The sequence below is a fragment of the Penicillium atrosanguineum genome, assembly GCF_028827265.1.
Source record: "Penicillium atrosanguineum strain IBT 20685 chromosome Unknown utg000007l_segment0_segment0, whole genome shotgun sequence".
Classification (NCBI taxonomy): Eukaryota; Fungi; Ascomycota; class Eurotiomycetes; order Eurotiales; family Aspergillaceae; genus Penicillium; species Penicillium atrosanguineum.
The window spans coordinates 750,206-769,289 of NW_026623139.1; the positions used below are offsets into that span (position 1 = coordinate 750,206).

The window sequence follows — 19,084 nt, forward strand, 5'->3', positions numbered from 1 at the left end:
ACCAGGCTCGGCACTATACATGCGACCGTGTGAAGGGTCGAAGGGCGAAACGACTGCAGTATTAGGCTGCTTTAAAGATCGGATCTTCGGGCCCTTAGGGCGCTTGGCGAGTCCGTCACACCCCACGGAAATTGGCTCCAGGCGCTAAGGAGTTTCATTTCCAGAAGGGGAGGGGGGGGGGTTCCCCCAGAAATGTCTGCCCGCACGGCAATTTCAGGGTGATGAGACTGTCTGGCTCGTACACTAGCGTGAAGTGCTCAGCCACTGGGACATAGCGTCGCAGTTGTATCAATTGTATATCCGAGGCTGAAGGGCTTCATGCTTCATGTGGCATGTTTGTGTGCGTCGATCGAATAACATGAAGCCAGAGGGGCGACAGCAGCAAATGTGACTGGAGACATGCCGCCCGTTTCCATCTTGAAGGGGAAAGCGATCGACGAAAGGCCCCTGGTTCGCTGCGATGGTGCCTGATTATGTCATTCCGAAAATACACTGTAATTCGCCAGACAAGTGGACCCTGTAAATTACGGGGAAACGAACGGGACAAACAAACCGACTGCTCACCCGCTCTTGACTGTACTGTAAAGATCAGACCCCTTCGATCCCTGACTCCTTCTCTCTTTCACATCACACTCGTTACTCCTCCCCGAGGTATCGCTCTTTACTCTACACTCTCGACCAGAGCCCCTGCTCTCACGACATTCGAAACGTTAAGGGGTTGAACCTCGACCCTTTGTCACCTGGGTTGTTTATCCTCGTTTCTCTCGCTCCCCGCCTTTCTGCCCTTCGATCCTCCGTGTCGCCGATTCGAACCGTCCCGTCTTGAGTCGTCGTCGAGTCTGGCCTCCCAGCGACCCGACTATCACAACGCGACGTGTTGAAGACTCCCGTGGGTCCTCGACAAACACGCCCATCGGCACAATTCACTTGAAGTTTCCAAGGGTCACGCAGGTCGTTCCTGGTTCTTCGCTTCTCCGCTCAGACTGTGTCTAGAGCGGTGTTAATTTCTCTGGCCTCTCTCGAATAATCTCCTCCCAAACCCTTCATCATGCACCTCACATCGACCGCCCTTGTGGCGTCCAGCCTGCTTCTCGCCAGCTCGGCTGCTGCCAAGGCCTTCAACTTTGAAAACCACCTAGATCGACGAGCCGGTGCGACCTTGGTCGGTTGCTACAGCAGCAGTGAGGGCATGGGTAACCAGACCTCATACACTTTCCAGAGTTCTGGATGGTGTTACGACCGATGCAGCGGCTCTCCGTACAACGCAGCTGCGTTTGCTTTGACAGCAGGTTCCGATTGCCTGTGTGGTGATGAGCTGCCCTTGGCATCCGACAAAGTGTCTAGCGGCAAGTGCAACAAGGCTTGTGATGGCTGGCCCGAGGATATGTGTATGCGATGATTACTTGGCGATTATATGAATCATTTACTGACCCTTTAATAGGCGGTGGAAGTGGATTCTTCTCAGTTTACACAACTGGTCTGGTATCCGATGTTCCCAGCTACTCTGACTCCACAACTACGAGTTCTAGCAGCAGCGAAACGAATACCGCTACTACAAAGAGCAGCGGGGCAACTGCCTCTGTCTCGACTGACGCTAATGGAGCGACGACCGTGGTGACTGCCACCAGCGCGCCTAAGCCTAGTAGCACAGATGATATCGAGGCTGAGAAGAAGAGCACCCACAACACAGCCGCGATTGCTGCTGGTGTTGTGGTTGGTGTGGTCGGCCTGGCCGCATTGGCAGGTGCTGTCTGGTTCTTCTACCGCTCCAAGAAGCAAAAGGCCGAAGGATTCCGCGGTACCTCCGGTGGCTTCGAGCGCGAATCGCCTCCATCCATGACGGATTCACGATTCGACGGTGGCTACATGGCCCAGCGCCGCCAAAGCAATGGCAGCATCGATGATGACCACGACTTCTCTCGCCGCATCTTGCAGGTACGTGGATACTCTTAAACTGCTCTGCACAGTGTACTAACCCCGACTCAGGTGACCAACCCCGACGCAGGCCGCTACCACTAAACGGTCAGCCCTAACCACTAGACTGCACGACTCTTTCCTTTCACCCTGTTCAACCACTCCTCAATCATCTCACATCTCGACTTTTCCCTTCCACCGCAGGTGCTTCTTTTTGAGAGCCCTATTTCCGTCATATTTTCCTCGGGTTATTTAGCGGAGTTATGATATCCGAAAGGCATATAGCTCGACCCGATTCGGTGTCCATATTTGGTGATTTATTATTTTCAACTTCTGGCCGGCTCTCTGGACCCGCTACACGGGTCCTGGATAAACGATACCCATCCTCCTGTCGTTACCGTCTGGGGATTTGCACCTTGTGACTTGGGGATCCACACCGGACCTCTCACCCGAGAAAAGTAATGCCAGTCAACTGCAATCTTGCCTCTCGGCGAGAAGGATTCAATAGAAGATCTTGTATCCGAAAAGGCGTTTTGATTTGGGCTTTCGATGCTCGCGCCGTCATGAGCACACCATTCCTTCACATGATTCCTATTTTCTTGTTAACAGATATTTTCTTCATTTCTCTCGTCCACTGAATGCGACTGATTCGGTGGGGGCATATACTGCCCTGAACGTTTCCTAGACGAATTCCAGAGAGCTTGGGGAATATTCATTAGCTTGTACTTAATGTGAGAATGGAAGTGCACAATAAATGTTTTATCCGCGTAGGTTTCTGGCTATTATTTTTCAGGGTGAATGATGGTAAATCATCTGCTCTTTGAAAGTAGGATGCGAAGTGCTCTACTAGTCCATTGAATATCCAGGGCTCCTGAGATTGAGATCTACAGAGACCTGTCATCTCGCGGTGGGGCCGAGCATTCGATGCATCGATTATCCGACTGTCCCTATAATGTTCACCCTTCTTACAAGATGAATGAAATTAATGACCCGACCGAGAGAAATGTTGAGTACGATCTTGCCTTGGCTATGCCCTTCAAAAGAATCCTGAACACTCAATTGGCTATCGAATATCTTACTAACCCATTTTATTCTGTATACAACAGCCCCTGCTGGGTATTGTTCCAAATACTACTGAACACAACATCCTCTACTAAATTCCCTATAGTATAATTTAATCCTTTGCGAGGCTCAACTCCTAGGCCCACTAGCAGCAAGCCAGAAGCCATTACCTTCCAAGTAACCCTACACAATAAGTGGAAGATAAAGCCATATCCATGCGGCCCAGCCTTCGTCACTAGGAGCTCATCTCGATAAGTAGTCCAGGAACCTGATTATTCACCTTCTGAAGTGGCATGGAGCGGAACAGCGAGGTTTGCGTGTAGCTCTTCTTATTCCTGCTATGCGCGGCATCTTTGGCAGAGACATTTATTTGAAGAACGACATTTCGTAGATTAAGTCCAGTCTGATCGAACGTGTTAGTCTTGAACACGCATGTAGAGTCAATAGCCCTGGTATTGAATGCCACATTCTCTGAGACAGGCTTCTTCTCTCCGATATCTTTTCCAGATCAAGTTGCCATTTCCCCTGGTTGGTTCTCACAAGACCGATAATCCCATGCTTCCGAGTCCCCAGTCGTGGTATAGAATAAGTGTTAGACTATGGTCTCGAAGATGTATCTTGCGCGATAAAAGAACATCTTGAGTGACTATCGGGCCTCAAAGCTTAACCAGGCGGGTACGGTCCGGTTTGCTTCTTGAATCAATGCAGTCTGCAGGGACATCGGAGATGCAGAGTTCAGTGGTACCAATCACGCAGACTGCCAGATACCGAGTAGGGCAATCTTGGGAGCCCAATTATAGCCAAAATTGGATCCTGTCTTTCGAATGAAGTTTTTGTAGCAGGATTCTCGATCATCTCCGTCGTTGAAGCTATCCACAAGGACTGCGTCGGAGATGCTGGGCTAGTTAGTAAGAGTAAGATCACCGATGAGGTAACATATAATCTCCAAGAGCAGCCAGGTCCTTTGTAATGTCTGAAGCACTGGCAAAGTTGAGAATCAGCTTAAAACCATCTTCGCAAGTCTTGACGATATTCAACATGCCAAGATATAACGGACGGAAATAATTATCAGTGTTTCCTACAGATTGGCTACAGAGTTCGATCGAAGCAAATATATCCAGTCTGTCAAAGACAAGCCATGAAGGTTCATCTTCCTGTCTATCTCTGCAAGATTATCAACCGTATAGCACTGTGGCTTTCACCGCATAGCTCATACACTCTATATAATAGCGGAATAGGTCCAGTTGGGTCTCCACACGTAGAGCAGCTCGGTGTTATTACCCCCGTGTAGTGGATCCCCAATCGCGCCCACTGCAAAGAGATCCAGATGTGCTTGTGATGGTACAATCTAGGACGGTAACGTTCGGGCCTGTTAGGCTCTCTTGAGTTGGCGCGGGGTCGAGCTCGCACTGACTCCGGGGTAGCATTCTAGTTTTAATATCTCCGAAGAAGAGATGCCTAAGCCCGACTTGACCTGATGTAATTTGACCGAAACTGATCATTACTCGAATAAGCATTAAGATCATCTGTTGTTGAATCTGGAGTAGTGGACACTCAGAGCATAATTCATAACGCCACGAAGTAGAACTGTGACGAAGTGGCGGTAATAACGGGACTAGTGTTTACCCCAATGTTTCTTGTTCCTTGTCGCGTGTTGCCTAGGTCAGCACCTACGATGGATACTCTCCTCAATCGCAGGTACTTGAACCTTGGTCTACTGGATCTCGGGCAGTATAGTATATCTCCAAGGATATAGAAAGTCAGCGTATTTCAGTATCAAGACAGAAAACATTCTAGCCCTCAGGACTCCCAGCTTTGGACCGGAGATCGGGCAATTCCCCGCAGAATTCGGTTTTCTTTAGTCCGAAGCGGATGGTTCCGCAAAAGCTTGAATGAACCCTGCAAAGCGCCAGGCACGCGCTACGCGTCAATGCGCAAGCCCCTCAATATTGTAGCTCGGTCATCCCCCGACTCCTGAAACTTCATTGATTTGCTCAACAAATGATTTCGTGCGTCATGGAAACATAGCCTTGAAGGGGTAAGGCCCCAAAGTCAACCTTGTAAATCTACTAGCTTGTGTTGACTCGAGTAATCAACCCCGGGGCTAACTATGTAACCTTTCAGCAATGTAACAATGACCCCTGTCGATCGGCAGGGGGTTTAGTATATATCCCTTGTTTCGCCAATCCAACTTCCTTTTCAGTGCACTTCAAAGAAAGAGCAAAAGGCTGATCAGCATGGTGATCGTCTCCCGCGCTCTGTTGGCCCTGGCGGCCCTCGTCCCCGCTGTCGTTGCTCGTCCCAGTCAGACCTGCCGAAAGGTTCAGCATGACTTCCCTGCTGGCACAAACAAGAATGATCCGCGTGCCGAAGCTGTGAAGCAGGCCTATGTCCGCGAGTGGAACCAATACTACAAATATGCATTCCCCCAGGACGACCTCATGCCCCTCACCCACAACGGCACCAATGACCTTTTCGGCTGGGGTGCTAGTGTTGTCGATGGCATTGACACTGCCATTGTCATGGGCTTGACCGATATTGTTGAGAAACAGCTGAATCACATTGCTTCTGTTGACTTCACGTAAGTTCGGAAACCGATCTACTGGCGCTGTTTATTAATTCCCGAATAGAAAGTCTGCCTATATCGTCAATTTCTTTGACACAAACATCCGTTATCTCGCTGGACTTCTGAGCGCATATGACTTGATCAAGAGTGGAAAATTCCCTAACCCCTATGACGAGCATCTTGTCGAGGCCCTGCTATCCCAGGCAAAGTCCCTGGCGACTGCCATCAGCCCAGTGTTCGACACTGTCACTGGTCTACCTGCGTCACAGATGAACTTTACCACTGGCGAAGTTATTCAGGCCTCCAGTACCATCAATGGCACTACGTACAATAGTACCAACACTGCCCAGGCCGGAACCATGATCTTGGAGTACTACCGTCTCTCCGATCTCACTGGCGATGAGTCTTTCCGCGAGCACGTAGGTCCACTTCCGCATTATTGATCAGTTTTGAGAACGGGATATTGATATGCATCCCACATTATAGGCGAAGAAGGCCGAGAGCTATCTCATCAAGCCCAGCCCTGCTCCCGTTTACCCCGGCCTCGTTGGTACCGAGCTTGACACCGAGACTGGCAAGTTCATTACCTTTGATGCTGGCTGGGAAGCTGGCGTGGACAGCTTCATCGAGGTAGACTTCAATATCAAGCAGCTATGTATGTATGAGACTAATTCTTTCCGCAGTACCTTATCAAGACTTATGTGTACGATCCCTCGGATGAATACGCTCAGCAGCTACGTGACTTTTGGGTTGTCACCGCAGAGTCGAGCATGAAGAATATTGCGCTACACCCGTATCATCACCCCGAGCTGACCTTCCTGTCGCAATCCGACATCAACGGTAGCCTCATGTGGGCCATGGATGACTACGTTCGTCAACCCCACCTTGCTTTTCCCGTTACCCATTAACATCTTCTTCTAGGCTTGCTTCGCTGGCGGTAATCTTCTTCTCGGTGGAGCATATCTGGACCGCCCCGACATCACTGACCTTGGAGTCAAGGTGACTGATAGCTGTCACCGGCTCTTCAACACCACCACGACCGGTCTGAATCCGTCGAGTGAGGCCACACAAGCCCAAGTCTTTCTACTGTAGCTGATTAAAAAAAAATCCAGGTATTGCCTGGTACAACCAGAACAACACCGCCTACGACAACCAATACAATAAGAACGCCACCTACCGCGCCGAAGCCGCTAAGAACGGCTACTTCATCACTGACCCCTCGTATCGCGACTATCCCGAGCCCATCGAGAGCATCTGGTACGCGTACCGCATCACTGGTGATACTCGCTGGCAGGACTACAACTGGGAGATCTTCCAGGCTCTGGATACGAAGCGATCCAAGTCCGTGCCCTACGCCGAGATATCCGATGTGAATGCTCCTGGCGGTGGCGAGTTGATCAACTATGTTGCCAGGTGAGCTTTCAACATTAAACGCTAACAAAGATGGAACTGACGAATCGCTTGTGTAGCTTCTACTTTGCTGAGGTTCTCAAGTACCTCTATCTCTCCTTCGCTGAGACCGATGTCGTCAGTCTGGATGAGTTTGTGTTTAACACCGAGTGCCACCCCATGCGCATTAAGAAGCCCTGCAACTAAGGATGATAAGAGAAGGTGTAGTGGTTGCTGAAATGGTCAGGAGGGGATTGTGAATAGTTTTAAATGCTTGGATAGCAAGAGCCATCTTCTTTAGATGATAACATCAATGTCTATCGGAGTAGTCTGCTCTTCGAAATTGTCCTGGGATGATATCTATACATTCTGTCTTGACCCGAAGTATGCGAAAGTTTCTCACAAAGTACATTCACGTTTCGAGTCTACGCCAAGAATAAGTACAGTAATCCAGAGCTGGACTAGCTACATTCAGACCACGCCACACAGATTTCAGACACACCAAAGCCCGGCCGGACTTTGCGAAATGAAACTCTCACCCTCGACGGAAGAATTGACTGACCCAGGATCTCCTCATTTCCATGACATCAATCACATAAGGAACAACGCGACCATTCCAAGAGAAAGCCACTGAGATCATCGTAGAAGATTAAACCGGCGAAAGGATTCAGCGATGATCGACGGCCAACATTAAGACAACCCCCGAGAGTAGTACCACATAAGCCCAAGCACATCCGGACCCCCGGAAACGAGGGTGGAGTCGAAGCACATCGAGAAAAGCGGCCCACGTGTGCTTATCTTGATGTGAACAATGCATATTTACCACACCTAATCTAGTAGTTTTATCATACCGTCTCTATCGGACATCAGATTATGGCATCATGCACACCCGTGCCTGGCCGGAAGGATGCGCTAGACGGGGGCCTGCGACGCAGGTAATCCCTGGCAGGAACATTAAGACTCGGATACGTTGAGGACCTTGGTCGCCAGCATCGGTGCATTGAGAATCCGCGATGCGTCACTTCTCTTCGTTGCATCGGGGATCCATCGCCGGGGACCAAATTGAGCCTGGACTCCAGGGTTGATGTCAGTAGACAGCTCGCGCAACGAGCTGTGACAAACACCACGTTAGTCCGCTGCTCCTGAAACCTGAGCACCGCCTGCAGTACGGAGTACATGGTGGCGAATAGGAATACTCCATGAACCAACAATTAAACAGGCATATGACTCGTTGGGAGAAACGTGGGAGTGATGTCATCTTGCAGATGGCAGTCACCGCTAGGTCGTAGAAGGCTGGAACTAGCCCCAGAAGAGCTTCGGGGGTGCATTTTGCAGAAGCGCCGATGGCGGCCTGGGATTACGGTGATTCGCGCGTCCAACGGTATTGTTGGTGGCTTGTTGGTTACTACAATAGAAAATTATCTGCAGGTTGTTGTCTTGGAAAGCCAAATGTTGCTAATTAGGGGCTGTTTGCGTTGGCCTGATGCAACGCAATGCGCGTGTCCGTATTTGTGAACAACTTTGTATTAGCCGCCAAGCCACCCAACATCTCTATTAGGCTTGCCGAAATCTATTTTCTGGACGGGAGACGTGCATTCAAGGCTCAATTGTCTAGATGTCCATACTGGAGATCTGCACCAAGGCACTGTTCATGGGGCTATGGGGCATGTGGATCTCAGGTTTTGATTGGCTTGCTCGTAAAAGAGTGGGTTGGAAAGGTTGGTCGGGCCCCAAGTCCTCTAGTCCGATCCCGATGCTTCATCGCGAAATCCAAGCTCGGTCTTTATCAGGATTTGAATGAGAAAGATTAACAAAAGCCACTTGTTTCATTTTCTGCCGATCCTTAGTAAAGTACACCTGCGCAGGTGGGAAGAGACCTAAGCTTGACCATACCTGTGGACCCTCACATCATGTGCAACAACCTTGAATGGGCCGAGCGAAATGATAAAAAACGAAACTCTAGATTTAGATCCCGAATAAAATACATCAAATGCGCTTCACCAGAAATAGTGCTGGGTAACGCACCCGACAAACAAAACCTGAAACAGGCGATCAGCACATGGCTTGACGGGCGTTCGTTTCATTCAAGCCCGGGATCTCCACACAACCCTCCCACGGTAATCGAACGACAAGATGCAGGAGTCGATGCGGGCCGATACACAACAGTCGATAAAAATAAGTGCACGCTATGATCAGCAGCGTCCACGTGTAAGCAATCTGAAACACATCTCAGATTGGTCCAGGATAACACTCTTCGCTCACAAACCGATGTACAATAACCTCAAGTGGCCTAGCGGGCGCAGGAATGCATACTCGCGACAGTAGTGTAGCCCCTGATGGCCCCTTGCAAACACACTAGTCTTTTCCCGGGCGCATGGCAGATTGGGTAGGGCTTTGTTCGTTACGAGGTCATTACTAACATTACAGCTGTATAGTGCTGATCGTGCGATTTCCTATTCGAGCCACGTCGGTTCCTACCGCATCTTTTGATCCGTGATCCTTCGGCCACATGGTCAGGCAGGGGTGCGAATCCTGCGTCCCGGGGGTCGGTTAAGGGGGACTGGAGCCAGGAGGCGTCGTCGTTGTATGGACGGGCTCGAGGTGATGCTGGACTCGGCCGTCGGCTAATTCTTTAATACCGAGATGAAGATGAACTGAGCAAGCTTTGCGATGCAAGGCAACACTGGTTCCCGTTGTTTCAGTCGATCCGGTTCTCGTCCACCTGCCCTTTCTCGTCTTCATCGATGATTATGTCCAGGGGTATTGATGAACCCTTGGCCAAGCTAGTCGTGATGGAGTTCAAGGTCTCCATCCGATCGCAGATGCTTGGATCCGGGAACCCGTCTGGGACTTCGTCCGACGGCATCGCGCATATTATTGGTACATCGGCGCTCATTGCATCACATCCATAGTGCAGACACATGGCCGAGCTGCATGATCAGGCAGAATCCCAGTCTGCCTTGCCACTGCTGACAACCACATGGCCTGATCTTCACACGCTATGCGAAACGTCGCTTCTCATAGGGCCGAACGGCTTGAGGACCTGCATGAGGTGTGGGTAGCCACCACCTATTGAGATGGATTTACAGTGTTGACGAGGAAAACAGTAAGCATGATGTGCATTTAGGCCTCCAAGTGCATTTCACTCGGGCGTCTCATCATACAAGGCGGACATTCCGAGTAGAACAATTGCCAATTATCATGATCTGCAAATGGATTCATCAGACGTAGATTTGACTTTGACTATCACTCCCGTAGCGTACGGGGTTTGCGGCTTTTACCCAGGTACCATGGGCGCTGACGATATCGCCGCTGATCTCTGCGGATGTCCATGCGGATGTCCTTGCGGAGTGCAGAGTGTTCCCCGCGAAGCATAGGTCCAGGCTGGTGAAGGACCTAGACCCTCTAGTGTACTATTCAGGGCTCCAGACCCTTGTAAACACAGATTATCGAGCCAGAGATTGTGCGTCATTTATTGAATGCCTTGCCCGAGATGCAACTCGGCCGGTTACCATTAATTTGAAACCCCAAAGCCGGTACAAGCTGCACTACTCAGAGCCACCTATGCGGAAAATCCGAAGCACTGACAACGATTGTTCCACCTTTCTCATCGGTCGGACCGTGTAGATCGATCACCCTTCCCGGGTAGTGCTTGGCTCGTCCGTAATGCAAAGGGCCAAGTCGAAGGCACAGGTGGAGACCACTAAGTCGGGGAATTTCAAAGTTCTCCCAATTCAGCTAGGCCCAACACAACGGCCGAAAGAAGAAAGTGAAATAACTTCAAAGCCCGATGCGCCAAGGCGCAGTTGGAGGTGGGTGGGCCGCTTCTCTCACTAAGCCCAGAGGGGATAATGTACAGCTCTGGCGAAGGCATGAGGCTGACGGCGCTTAACAGGCTAGGAGCGTTACTAGCACAGACTGTGGACTAACTCGGGACCAACGGTCAAGTACCGTTCTGTTAGAGTTGGGAAAACCAGGGCATGGATTTGGGTCAGGCCTAGCGTGGCGACCGTTATCGGAGGCCGGAGGTTACAATCCACCGGACGGAATATATCAAAATACGTAGGGTATTCAATAGCTCGAGTCATGGGAGATTAATCAGGAAAGCATGCCAGCCTGATCGGGACAAGTGAAAATCGCTTCACTTGTCCCGATCAGGAGAGAGCGCAGAATCCCGACTGTTGGGTTAAGTGCCTCACTACTTTAGACTACATGAGCAAAGCCACGCGGGCCCATGTGAGGAGTCGAATCTTCATGACCACGATTCTGCAACTGATAAAGAAGCCGTTGGTTGGAGACGATCCACTCGATCTTAGGTGAGATGGCTTGACTAGCGGCCGCGAGGATGAATATCGGTTGTCGTCAAGGTGAAGACCTTCCTCTCTGAGATAGAACTTGACCCACTTTCATCCTATATTCAAAGCTATGTGTGCTACCGGGAACTCACTGTCGCATCTCCAAAAGCCGAGACCATCAGACACGGTCACAAGAGCCTCGTGGAGATATTAATAATGACGTGATTCGCTACGGAGCTTCTCCGCTCGTAGCTTTCTGCCTCGACACCCGATAATCCCCGGGGACTCTCCGAGCGTTGATCTCTGTGGGAGCCCGACACGTCGGTATCGAACTGCTAAAACCGGGAAAAAGGGGCAGAGATTCAGAGCTCCGTACTTTGTGCAGATTACACGGAGGAATTCTTGGGGTGCACACTTGGCCGGGTACCCTTAAGCCTTCGTGCCAACACCAAGCGACACCCCTGTCGCTGTTATTTGAGTGACGGGATCTGGCACGTCTAAAAAAAGAACCAACACTCAACAGTGAACCCTAACTCGCGACCACTAAACTCACTCTGCAGAGCCCTAGACTTGAAGGCTGTGCCTTGGGCGATGCCTTATGTTATGATGCTGATCAAAACACCCGTAATCTTCAACCGATGAGACATGGGGAAGGTCATGGCAGGGTCCACCCGATGTGGACATAGGTACTGCGGAAATACACCATCCGTAGCGTATTGCTATGGCCAGTGGGCTAGAGAGTAGATACAATGGCCTGCTACTTGTTCCCGAAATCGAATGTCTAGTATCGTGCCGATCGTGCCTTTCATGATTTCATGATTCAGATGGCACTGGATATCGTCATGATCCGCATTACCTTGCTCCAAAATGACATTGCAACCATCCACGTGAGGGGAAGGCACTGCACGAAGGAACTGGCGTGAACCACCAACCATAGCGCCGGGCAAGCGAAATTACCGTACGTGGACCCTTGTCGAGACTAGATAAGATACGGTAAGGGCCGCGATCAGACGGGGAGCCGAAATGCTATTAACCAGGGGGGCGATCAAACCAGGCCCCTAGCTCGAAGTTCATAACTTGGAATTTGAGCTGTGAGCGGTGGGCAGTGAGAAATTGACGTTCACGCGCATGCCGCCCGAAGATCCCGGCTAGGACGGGGTTGCAAGGTTGACTCGTGATGTACGGAGTGTATAGGTGTCGCACTAAATGCTGGATTGGGAGTGGTGGGCCGTGCAAAGATTCCCCACGCCTTCCCTCCACGCTGACTTCGGCATTATTATACTGCTGATTTGGCAGCATGGAAGTAAGAATGTACGTGAGACTGTTGCCCCTGCATGTCTATCACCATAAGCGTGGCGATTTGCCTCGTGGCAAGTGCAGAACGAAGGATCTCTTCCAGAATGTTTGCAGAGTATCGTGTTTCAGGAATGTAGGTCATTGCCACCGCCAGGATCTGACTCCTGAATCCCCCTGTATCAGGATGCCACGAGGGCCGGGTTTGTATGCCACGCAGCATGGGGTGCATGCCTGGGCAACCAAGTCATGTGCAGCGTGCAGCGTGCAGGGAGCAAGGTGCAGTCGGGCGCAGGTCTCGAACCCTTAGAGAGAAAAAGAGAATGGGCAATGATTTACACCGTCTCTTCTGAAGAGCCCCTAGACTCGGCTGCAGAGATCGGACGGAGGCTATTCTCATACCTATACACAGGACGGAGATCGAGTTCCTGACGTTAGAAAAGCTCGGGACCGAGCAGGGAATCGTTCATTCACCTTATACGGTAAAGGATCAGCAAGAGTGAAACAAGCTACAGGCCCAGGGCCAAGAGGTCCTCTCTGCCTCCTAAGGCGGACTCACAGACCCACTAGGCTGACCCAGGCTTTCCACACCTCAGGCCTTGGTACCACTGGGGGCACTGCTCGCATCATTCGACAGTTGTTCCGTCCAGAGCGCCTACGTGAAGTAAAACTTTCCATCAACCATCCCAAGGTGTGAAAATTATTTTTTTTAAAAAATTGATAGTTTAGATACCAGGTAGCCAAAAAAGAAAAGAAAGAAAAGAAATTAAATTTCAGCCTCAGGGACAAAAGTACAAGGCACCTAACACAAGTTACACGGAATTCCAACGCATGATATGGCGGCACTAACCAATCACCGAGTTACAGGGCTAGGCTTCCATACATACTCCTTTAGGTATAAAGTGCGATCCTGCGAGTTTCCCAAAGCGTGGAGAACCATGACGGAGAGCTGTCCCCCTCCCCGGTGGGGCAAACCCGTTACGTTCCGTGGAAGCTTGGACTTGGGACTGCCCTAGATCCACCATTTGGAAAGTCCTTGTTCCCTTCTTTGTGAGAACTCTATGCAAACTTTGAGCATGAGAAAACGTGAAAACCCCCCCCCCCCAATCTACTCTAGAGAGGGCCATCCCTTGGGGCGGCGGTAACGAGTACTATCTTAGAACCAACACCGAGGAAAACCCCCTGTTGGCTGCATCCCTCATGCGGGCACTGGATCGGCGCCTCACGAGCCGTTGACACGGGTCTACACTGCATAGATACGGTGTAACTTTAGTATCGTTTCACGCCTCAGCCGCACTCCTCGACAACGTGGTGTAATTTTAGGACGGGCTTATGCTTGATCATCCCGAGCGATCATCGCCTCCACGCCCGTGCTTGGTTCCCTTTGATCTAAGGTTAGCCTGTAATTATTATGGTAATTATTGGGGATTTTATTTTATTTTATTTTTCTTAGCCATTTTCTCCATTTTTCTCCATTTTCCATGATTTTATTTTTATTTAATTTGGGAAAGCCGCCTATTGTTCCGCCGGATCTGAGGCCAAGCCTAGTCCCCCATCTCTCTATATCAGTCCACCCTCCCTCAGTTGCCGTTTCACTGAATTACATCACTTACCGTTCTTTTCCTATATATCTTCCCTCCCTCCCTGTCTATAGGATGGCCCGAAGATCCTCTACTGAGCGCAACTCTAACACACTGTCTGACAACCTCATAATCTCTGTTCTCAATTCCCCCACTTCTACCTCGCCGTCTCCTGAGCCTCACTCTTCTGTATCAACCATGGTCGGCCGCAAGAACGGGCGCCGTAGCCCACAGACTGGCGCTTCTGTGGACGTTACCTATACTCCCACCACCCACCGCATCAGCAAAGCGAAGAAGGGAAAGCGTGTACACGCCTGCGAGTTCCCTGGTTGCAGCAAGGTATGCGCCTATTCGGACCATGATGCGCAATGAAGCTGACTCTCATCGCACAATAGGTCTTCACTCGTGCCGAGCACCGCAGACGCCATGAACTGAATCACAACCCCGAAGCTTCGTACCGCTGTACCGAGAGTGGCTGCAAGAAGGCTTTCCACCGGCCGGATTTGCTGGCGCGCCACATGGAGAGACAGTAAGTTGCACCTCTAGATGTCAGCATATACGAGAATCGCAAGCTGACAATGGTAGTGAGCTCGAGTCACAACCGGAGTCCCAATGGGCTTTGCACCGCCAGGCTCCCGTCATGAATGACCCTACTTCCGTTCCCCACTGCTTGCCCATGGATAGCGCATCTCTCCTCGCCACCACTCCCCAGCAATCGAACTCCATGTCGATTGGGTCTCTCGTTGCTCCCGGCGTGCACCCGGAGCTCGCCAGTGACGGCTCTCTGGTGTGGAACGGCATGGATCTCCCTCTGCAGCAGCGCCCATCAGCCAATCTGTTCCAGAATCACCTCCCCGAAACCATCGACGACAGTCCCTTTTACTCTTCGCCTGCAGAGACCTGCCCCTCGCCTCTATCTGACGCGACATTTTCCCTCCCCCCTCACTCCAGCTCCTCAATCTCCTCCGCATCCGTTTCGGTCATTGAACAGTACCCCAAAAGCATCTTGAAAAACGATATCACCTCATCCCCGCTGCAGATGCATTCACCATTGCGATGGGACGGCCATGATGGTCTGTCGCCTTCACACCTTGTGCCCATTTCTCTGGAAGAGAACCTGGTCCAGCCTCCAGTTCAATGCCACTACCCTTCCCCGTCTTGGTCCAGCGCCGACTGCCTGCCATACGACGAGCATGTGCACTCTCTGGCTCACTTCCAGCCCATGAACTGGAAGCAGTGGGCCATGTGAATGAATATCAAACTTTCGGGAGTTCAATCCGTTTGATGACTTATGACGAGCCTTTCTCTCCCCTCCTCCTGCTAGCTTGCCTCGCGTAAGAGGCAGTGCGCCTTGTGCCGCCGGTCTCCACCAGGACAAGCGCAGCAAGTCTCTTGATCATGGGCTTGGGCGCACCAGATTTGCGTGACTAGTTCAGAGCTCAAATGCCTCAACGCCATTCGTGGGCCGGAGAACACCGGACCCAGAAGTCGAATCGCGAATCGCGAGCAGCGACCACGGAGCTTCCGCGGGAGCAAGTCAGTGGGGAAGGGGCTCCAGTTTGGGCAAGCGGCTCCACCTTGAGCCCGAACAACTGCGAGCACAAAGTAACTTTTTCCTTTCCTTTTCCTTTCCCTGTCCACCTTGGTGGATGAATGTGTGTATTTATGATTTGACGATGCGTGTTGCGTTCTGCTGTATACCCCCCAACCTTACTTGATATGAGAATACCCTTTGTACACAATTGCATATCCATATACAAACATTTCTACCGTTGACAATTGACTTTTACTATTAACTTTTACCCTTTTACCTTACTTTCCCAGTCCCTAGGAACCTAGGTAACCAAAGGAGCACATGGGATTAATAGCAAATCACTATGCGAGGGCAATCGGATAGGCTGCCCCAACCCCAGTTCCATGGTTGATTAGATCGCCCTTATCCACGGTCGCATTCCAAATCAACGACAACGCGGAGACTCGGCAATATAGCGGGCAAACCTAGGTTCGTTGTCGGACTGTCCGGGGCTTGTCCTTCCGACACCGCACCAAGGACACCAACACGAGTCAGGTTAAAGGACAAATAAATTAAAAACCGGAAACACGAAACCCACTTAACCGCCAAACACCAAACGCGAAAACCCAAACCTACCTTTGAAATCTCAGGAGTTCGCAATTTCGTAGAGAGGATCGGTCGATCTCCGCCTCCGTGCCTGCGCCGAACGGGCCTCGACCCGATCCCCCGTGCCCTAGCCAAAAGCCCCTCTCACTAAATTAGATTAAAATGAAATTACCCTTGCGAACCACGCTTCCGTGGTCCCCTATGTGACAAGAAGCGAGAGCGCCGAAACTAGTAAATCAGTTAACCATCCTAGGCCAAGTGGGACACTTCCCTTGTCACATAGACTGCATAAGCGTACCAGGCTTTCCTAACTCCCCGCCTTCGTGCAGGTATGATGACCTATGCCTAGACGAGATAAGCCTGTTAACATCCACCTTAAGCGATAGCCTCACTTACCCCTGTTTGGAATGTCAAGTTTTGCCTTAGCGTATGACTCAACATAGTAGTCATAGTCGAGTCCCAAGTCATCTAGTCACCCGGGTACTCCATACTGGTAAACTCCATACTGACTGCATGCAAAAAGAAATAAAAATAAAAATTAATAAAAAGAAATATAGAGCTCGGTTAGCCGTGTCGATAATAGGTTCAGCCCCAAGGGCCGGACCGCGTAAAGGCCCAACCAAGACCATCTTGGCTCAAAACGGCGGAGGCGGGCGCCCGTGTCGATCAGGGGGGGGGGGGTCACGAGGCTCTATCTGGCTTTTGCGAGCAAAATTTCCATTTATTTATTTTCTTCTTTTTGCTTTCGAGGGTTTATTTTGGGACGGGTTGAGTTGGGTCGAGGGTGCTTTTGGGGTTAGTGGGTTGGTTATGTCGAAGTGGGTTGAGACCTGCCTGGTTTGGTTATGATGCGCGCGCGGGTGGTGGTGGGTGCTTGCCAGAGATGTGATGAGTACAGTATCTAGGCCTAGTGGGGTGTAGATTGTTGGGGTTTTTCTTTGGGTTCGTTGATCGTATTGATCGTGTTGATCGTTGTAGATGAGGACCTCGGGGTTTGCTATTTCGCGCTTTGGTTTGAGCCGCATGCGCTGGAGTGGTCGGTGTTGTGGCCGATGGCCCCGAGGTCGTGCGGCTATAGTCGGAATTGCAGGGTTGTTGACACCCCCGCCCGAGGTGGCATGAGGGATTCGAGGCATGGGTGCTGCTACTTATGCATGTTTTTACATTGTTCGTCATTCGAGTCAATTATTCGGTCCAAAACAATATGCTCTGCGAAATTACCACCCCAGAGTAAATTCGTAGCTTATACCACATAGCTTCATGCAGACTTGCCCTCCACTTGTTCCTCGTATTGAACCTGTTCCTTCTTCTCTTCAATCTTCTCAACTAGCTTGCGCTTTGTATCTTCCCCTTCAAACAGATAGGTCAGCTCCTCGAGGGTGGGACCAGCCGTCTCAACGAAGAAGAAGTAAACAACAAGGAAGACGATGAACACCCAGATATCATAATAGATATAGAACTTCCACCCAATCTTTTCTAATCCGATAGGGTTGACGTAACTTCCAAAGATAGATGCCACTTGAATTGTGAGTAGAACGAATGCCCACGTCTTGGCTCGCATCTGAAGAGTGACAACTTCGAGGGGGTACGTGACAATAAGATTCGTCCAGGCGAAAGTGTAAAAAGCCTGGAAGAAAAAGATACAGGCGATCACAACCCGGCCGGCGGTCAATGAGTTATGTTCGAGGTATTGCTGAGCGGCAATCGTCCAAACAATAAACGTGACGAGAACGCCGCCGGACCCGGTGAGGAAGAAGAAGCGGCGCCGGAACCGATCGATAATCAAAGTGACGAAGATGGCCACGATGTATTGCCACAATGTGACCATTCCGTTCATGAGCGTGATTTCATACTGTGTCTTCAAGCCCGTATCTTTCAGGATCTGCGTGAGATAGTTTGAGACAAGCAAATTGCCAGAGCTCTGGCTAAATACCGCCGTCGCAAAACAGAGGAAGATGCGCTTGAGATTAGCCTGAGAAGTAAAGAAGACTTTCCATGACATGTTATTCTCGGCTTCTTTATCAATAGCCTGCTGGATCTCGGCACACTCGACATTGACCAGCTCAGAATTAGGATCGCACTCGCCGTGGTATTTGATCAGAATTTGGCGCGCTTCCTGGTGGCGACCCTTTGCAATCAGCCATCGAGGAGATTCAGGACAGAACCAGATCAGACAGAATTGGTATGCTGAGGGGACGATTTGGATCAGAGTAGGAAGCCTCCAAGACCACTGGCTAGTAATTCTGTAGCAGCCAAATGTCGCCCAGGCACCAATGACATAACCAAGCACGATCGAAGTATTGTAAAAAGTGGTGATTTGGACACGCTCTTTGGGATGGGACAGCTCAGTGACCAAGACAGGAGCACCCATTTGAATGAGCGAAGATCCTACACCCAGCACGATCTTCCCACCAATGTACATGTTCAAAGATTTAGCGAAGAATTCAATGAGCACGCCGGTGATAATAATGACGGACCCCAGTGCAGTCGGTAAACGTCGACCAAGCTTGTCACTGATCCAGCTCAGAAAAATGAAAGGAATCACGCCTCCAATAGCATTGGCCGCGCCGAAGAAGCCCAGCTTGGCACCTTCGGGATGTCCGAATCGAACTTGCCAGGACTCCAAGACCTGCATACCATTTGTCATGGACTAGGATATGTTAATTCATACAGAAGCATATGTTAAAGAGGTAGAAACTTACCCCGTCAATACCGAGCGCTGCACTTGCAAGCAAGGAGGATGTTAGGAGGAAATAGAGCAAGATTCCATTTTTCCGGCGCCAGAAAGGTGGCATCGAGTCCACATCGATGGACGAAATGATGCCCTCGGCCGCATGAGCAGCAGCAGGAGCCATTATCAGGTATA

General features: G+C 50.6%; 6 protein-coding genes across 6 annotated transcripts; 3 read left to right on the plus strand and 3 right to left on the minus strand.

The window, feature by feature from the left end:
- Nucleotides 1–1,048: 1,048 nt before the first annotated feature.
- On the plus strand, nucleotides 1,049–2,019 carry N7443_008477 (Autophagy-related protein 9; the record flags this gene model as incomplete). The annotated part of the gene is made up of 3 exons (XM_056888533.1): nucleotides 1,049–1,388; nucleotides 1,442–1,935; nucleotides 1,987–2,019. The coding sequence occupies 3 exons, from the start codon at nucleotides 1,049–1,051 to the stop codon at nucleotides 2,017–2,019; spliced, it is 867 nt and encodes a 288-aa protein (XP_056737835.1).
- Nucleotides 2,020–3,724: 1,705 nt separating this feature from the next.
- On the minus strand, nucleotides 3,725–4,016 carry N7443_008478 (Glycoside hydrolase family 47; the record flags this gene model as incomplete). Its single annotated transcript, XM_056888534.1, has 2 exons — nucleotides 3,725–3,872; nucleotides 3,901–4,016. 2 exons carry the CDS (start codon nucleotides 4,014–4,016, stop codon nucleotides 3,725–3,727), a joined length of 264 nt encoding a protein of 87 aa, XP_056737836.1.
- A 1,197-nt stretch (nucleotides 4,017–5,213) lies between these two features.
- On the plus strand, nucleotides 5,214–7,138 carry N7443_008479 (glycoside hydrolase family 47 protein; the record flags this gene model as incomplete). Its single annotated transcript, XM_056888535.1, has 7 exons — nucleotides 5,214–5,557; nucleotides 5,607–5,961; nucleotides 6,029–6,172; nucleotides 6,226–6,411; nucleotides 6,464–6,599; nucleotides 6,655–6,955; nucleotides 7,012–7,138. 7 exons carry the CDS (start codon nucleotides 5,214–5,216, stop codon nucleotides 7,136–7,138), a joined length of 1,593 nt encoding a protein of 530 aa, XP_056737837.1.
- A 747-nt stretch (nucleotides 7,139–7,885) lies between these two features.
- N7443_008480 (uncharacterized protein) lies at nucleotides 7,886–8,109 on the minus strand (the record flags this gene model as incomplete). The annotated part of the gene is given in 2 exon segments (XM_056888536.1): nucleotides 7,886–8,042; nucleotides 8,054–8,109. 2 exon segments carry the CDS (start codon nucleotides 8,107–8,109, stop codon nucleotides 7,886–7,888), a joined length of 213 nt encoding a protein of 70 aa, XP_056737838.1.
- Nucleotides 8,110–14,174: 6,065 nt separating this feature from the next.
- N7443_008481 (RNA-binding protein) lies at nucleotides 14,175–15,348 on the plus strand (the record flags this gene model as incomplete). Its single annotated transcript, XM_056888537.1, has 3 exons — nucleotides 14,175–14,438; nucleotides 14,495–14,628; nucleotides 14,685–15,348. 3 exons carry the CDS (start codon nucleotides 14,175–14,177, stop codon nucleotides 15,346–15,348), a joined length of 1,062 nt encoding a protein of 353 aa, XP_056737839.1.
- Nucleotides 15,349–17,476: 2,128 nt separating this feature from the next.
- N7443_008482 (putative MFS hexose transporter) lies at nucleotides 17,477–19,073 on the minus strand (the record flags this gene model as incomplete). The annotated part of the gene is made up of 2 exons (XM_056888538.1): nucleotides 17,477–18,868; nucleotides 18,921–19,073. 2 exons carry the CDS (start codon nucleotides 19,071–19,073, stop codon nucleotides 17,477–17,479), a joined length of 1,545 nt encoding a protein of 514 aa, XP_056737840.1.
- Nucleotides 19,074–19,084: the final 11 nt, after the last annotated feature.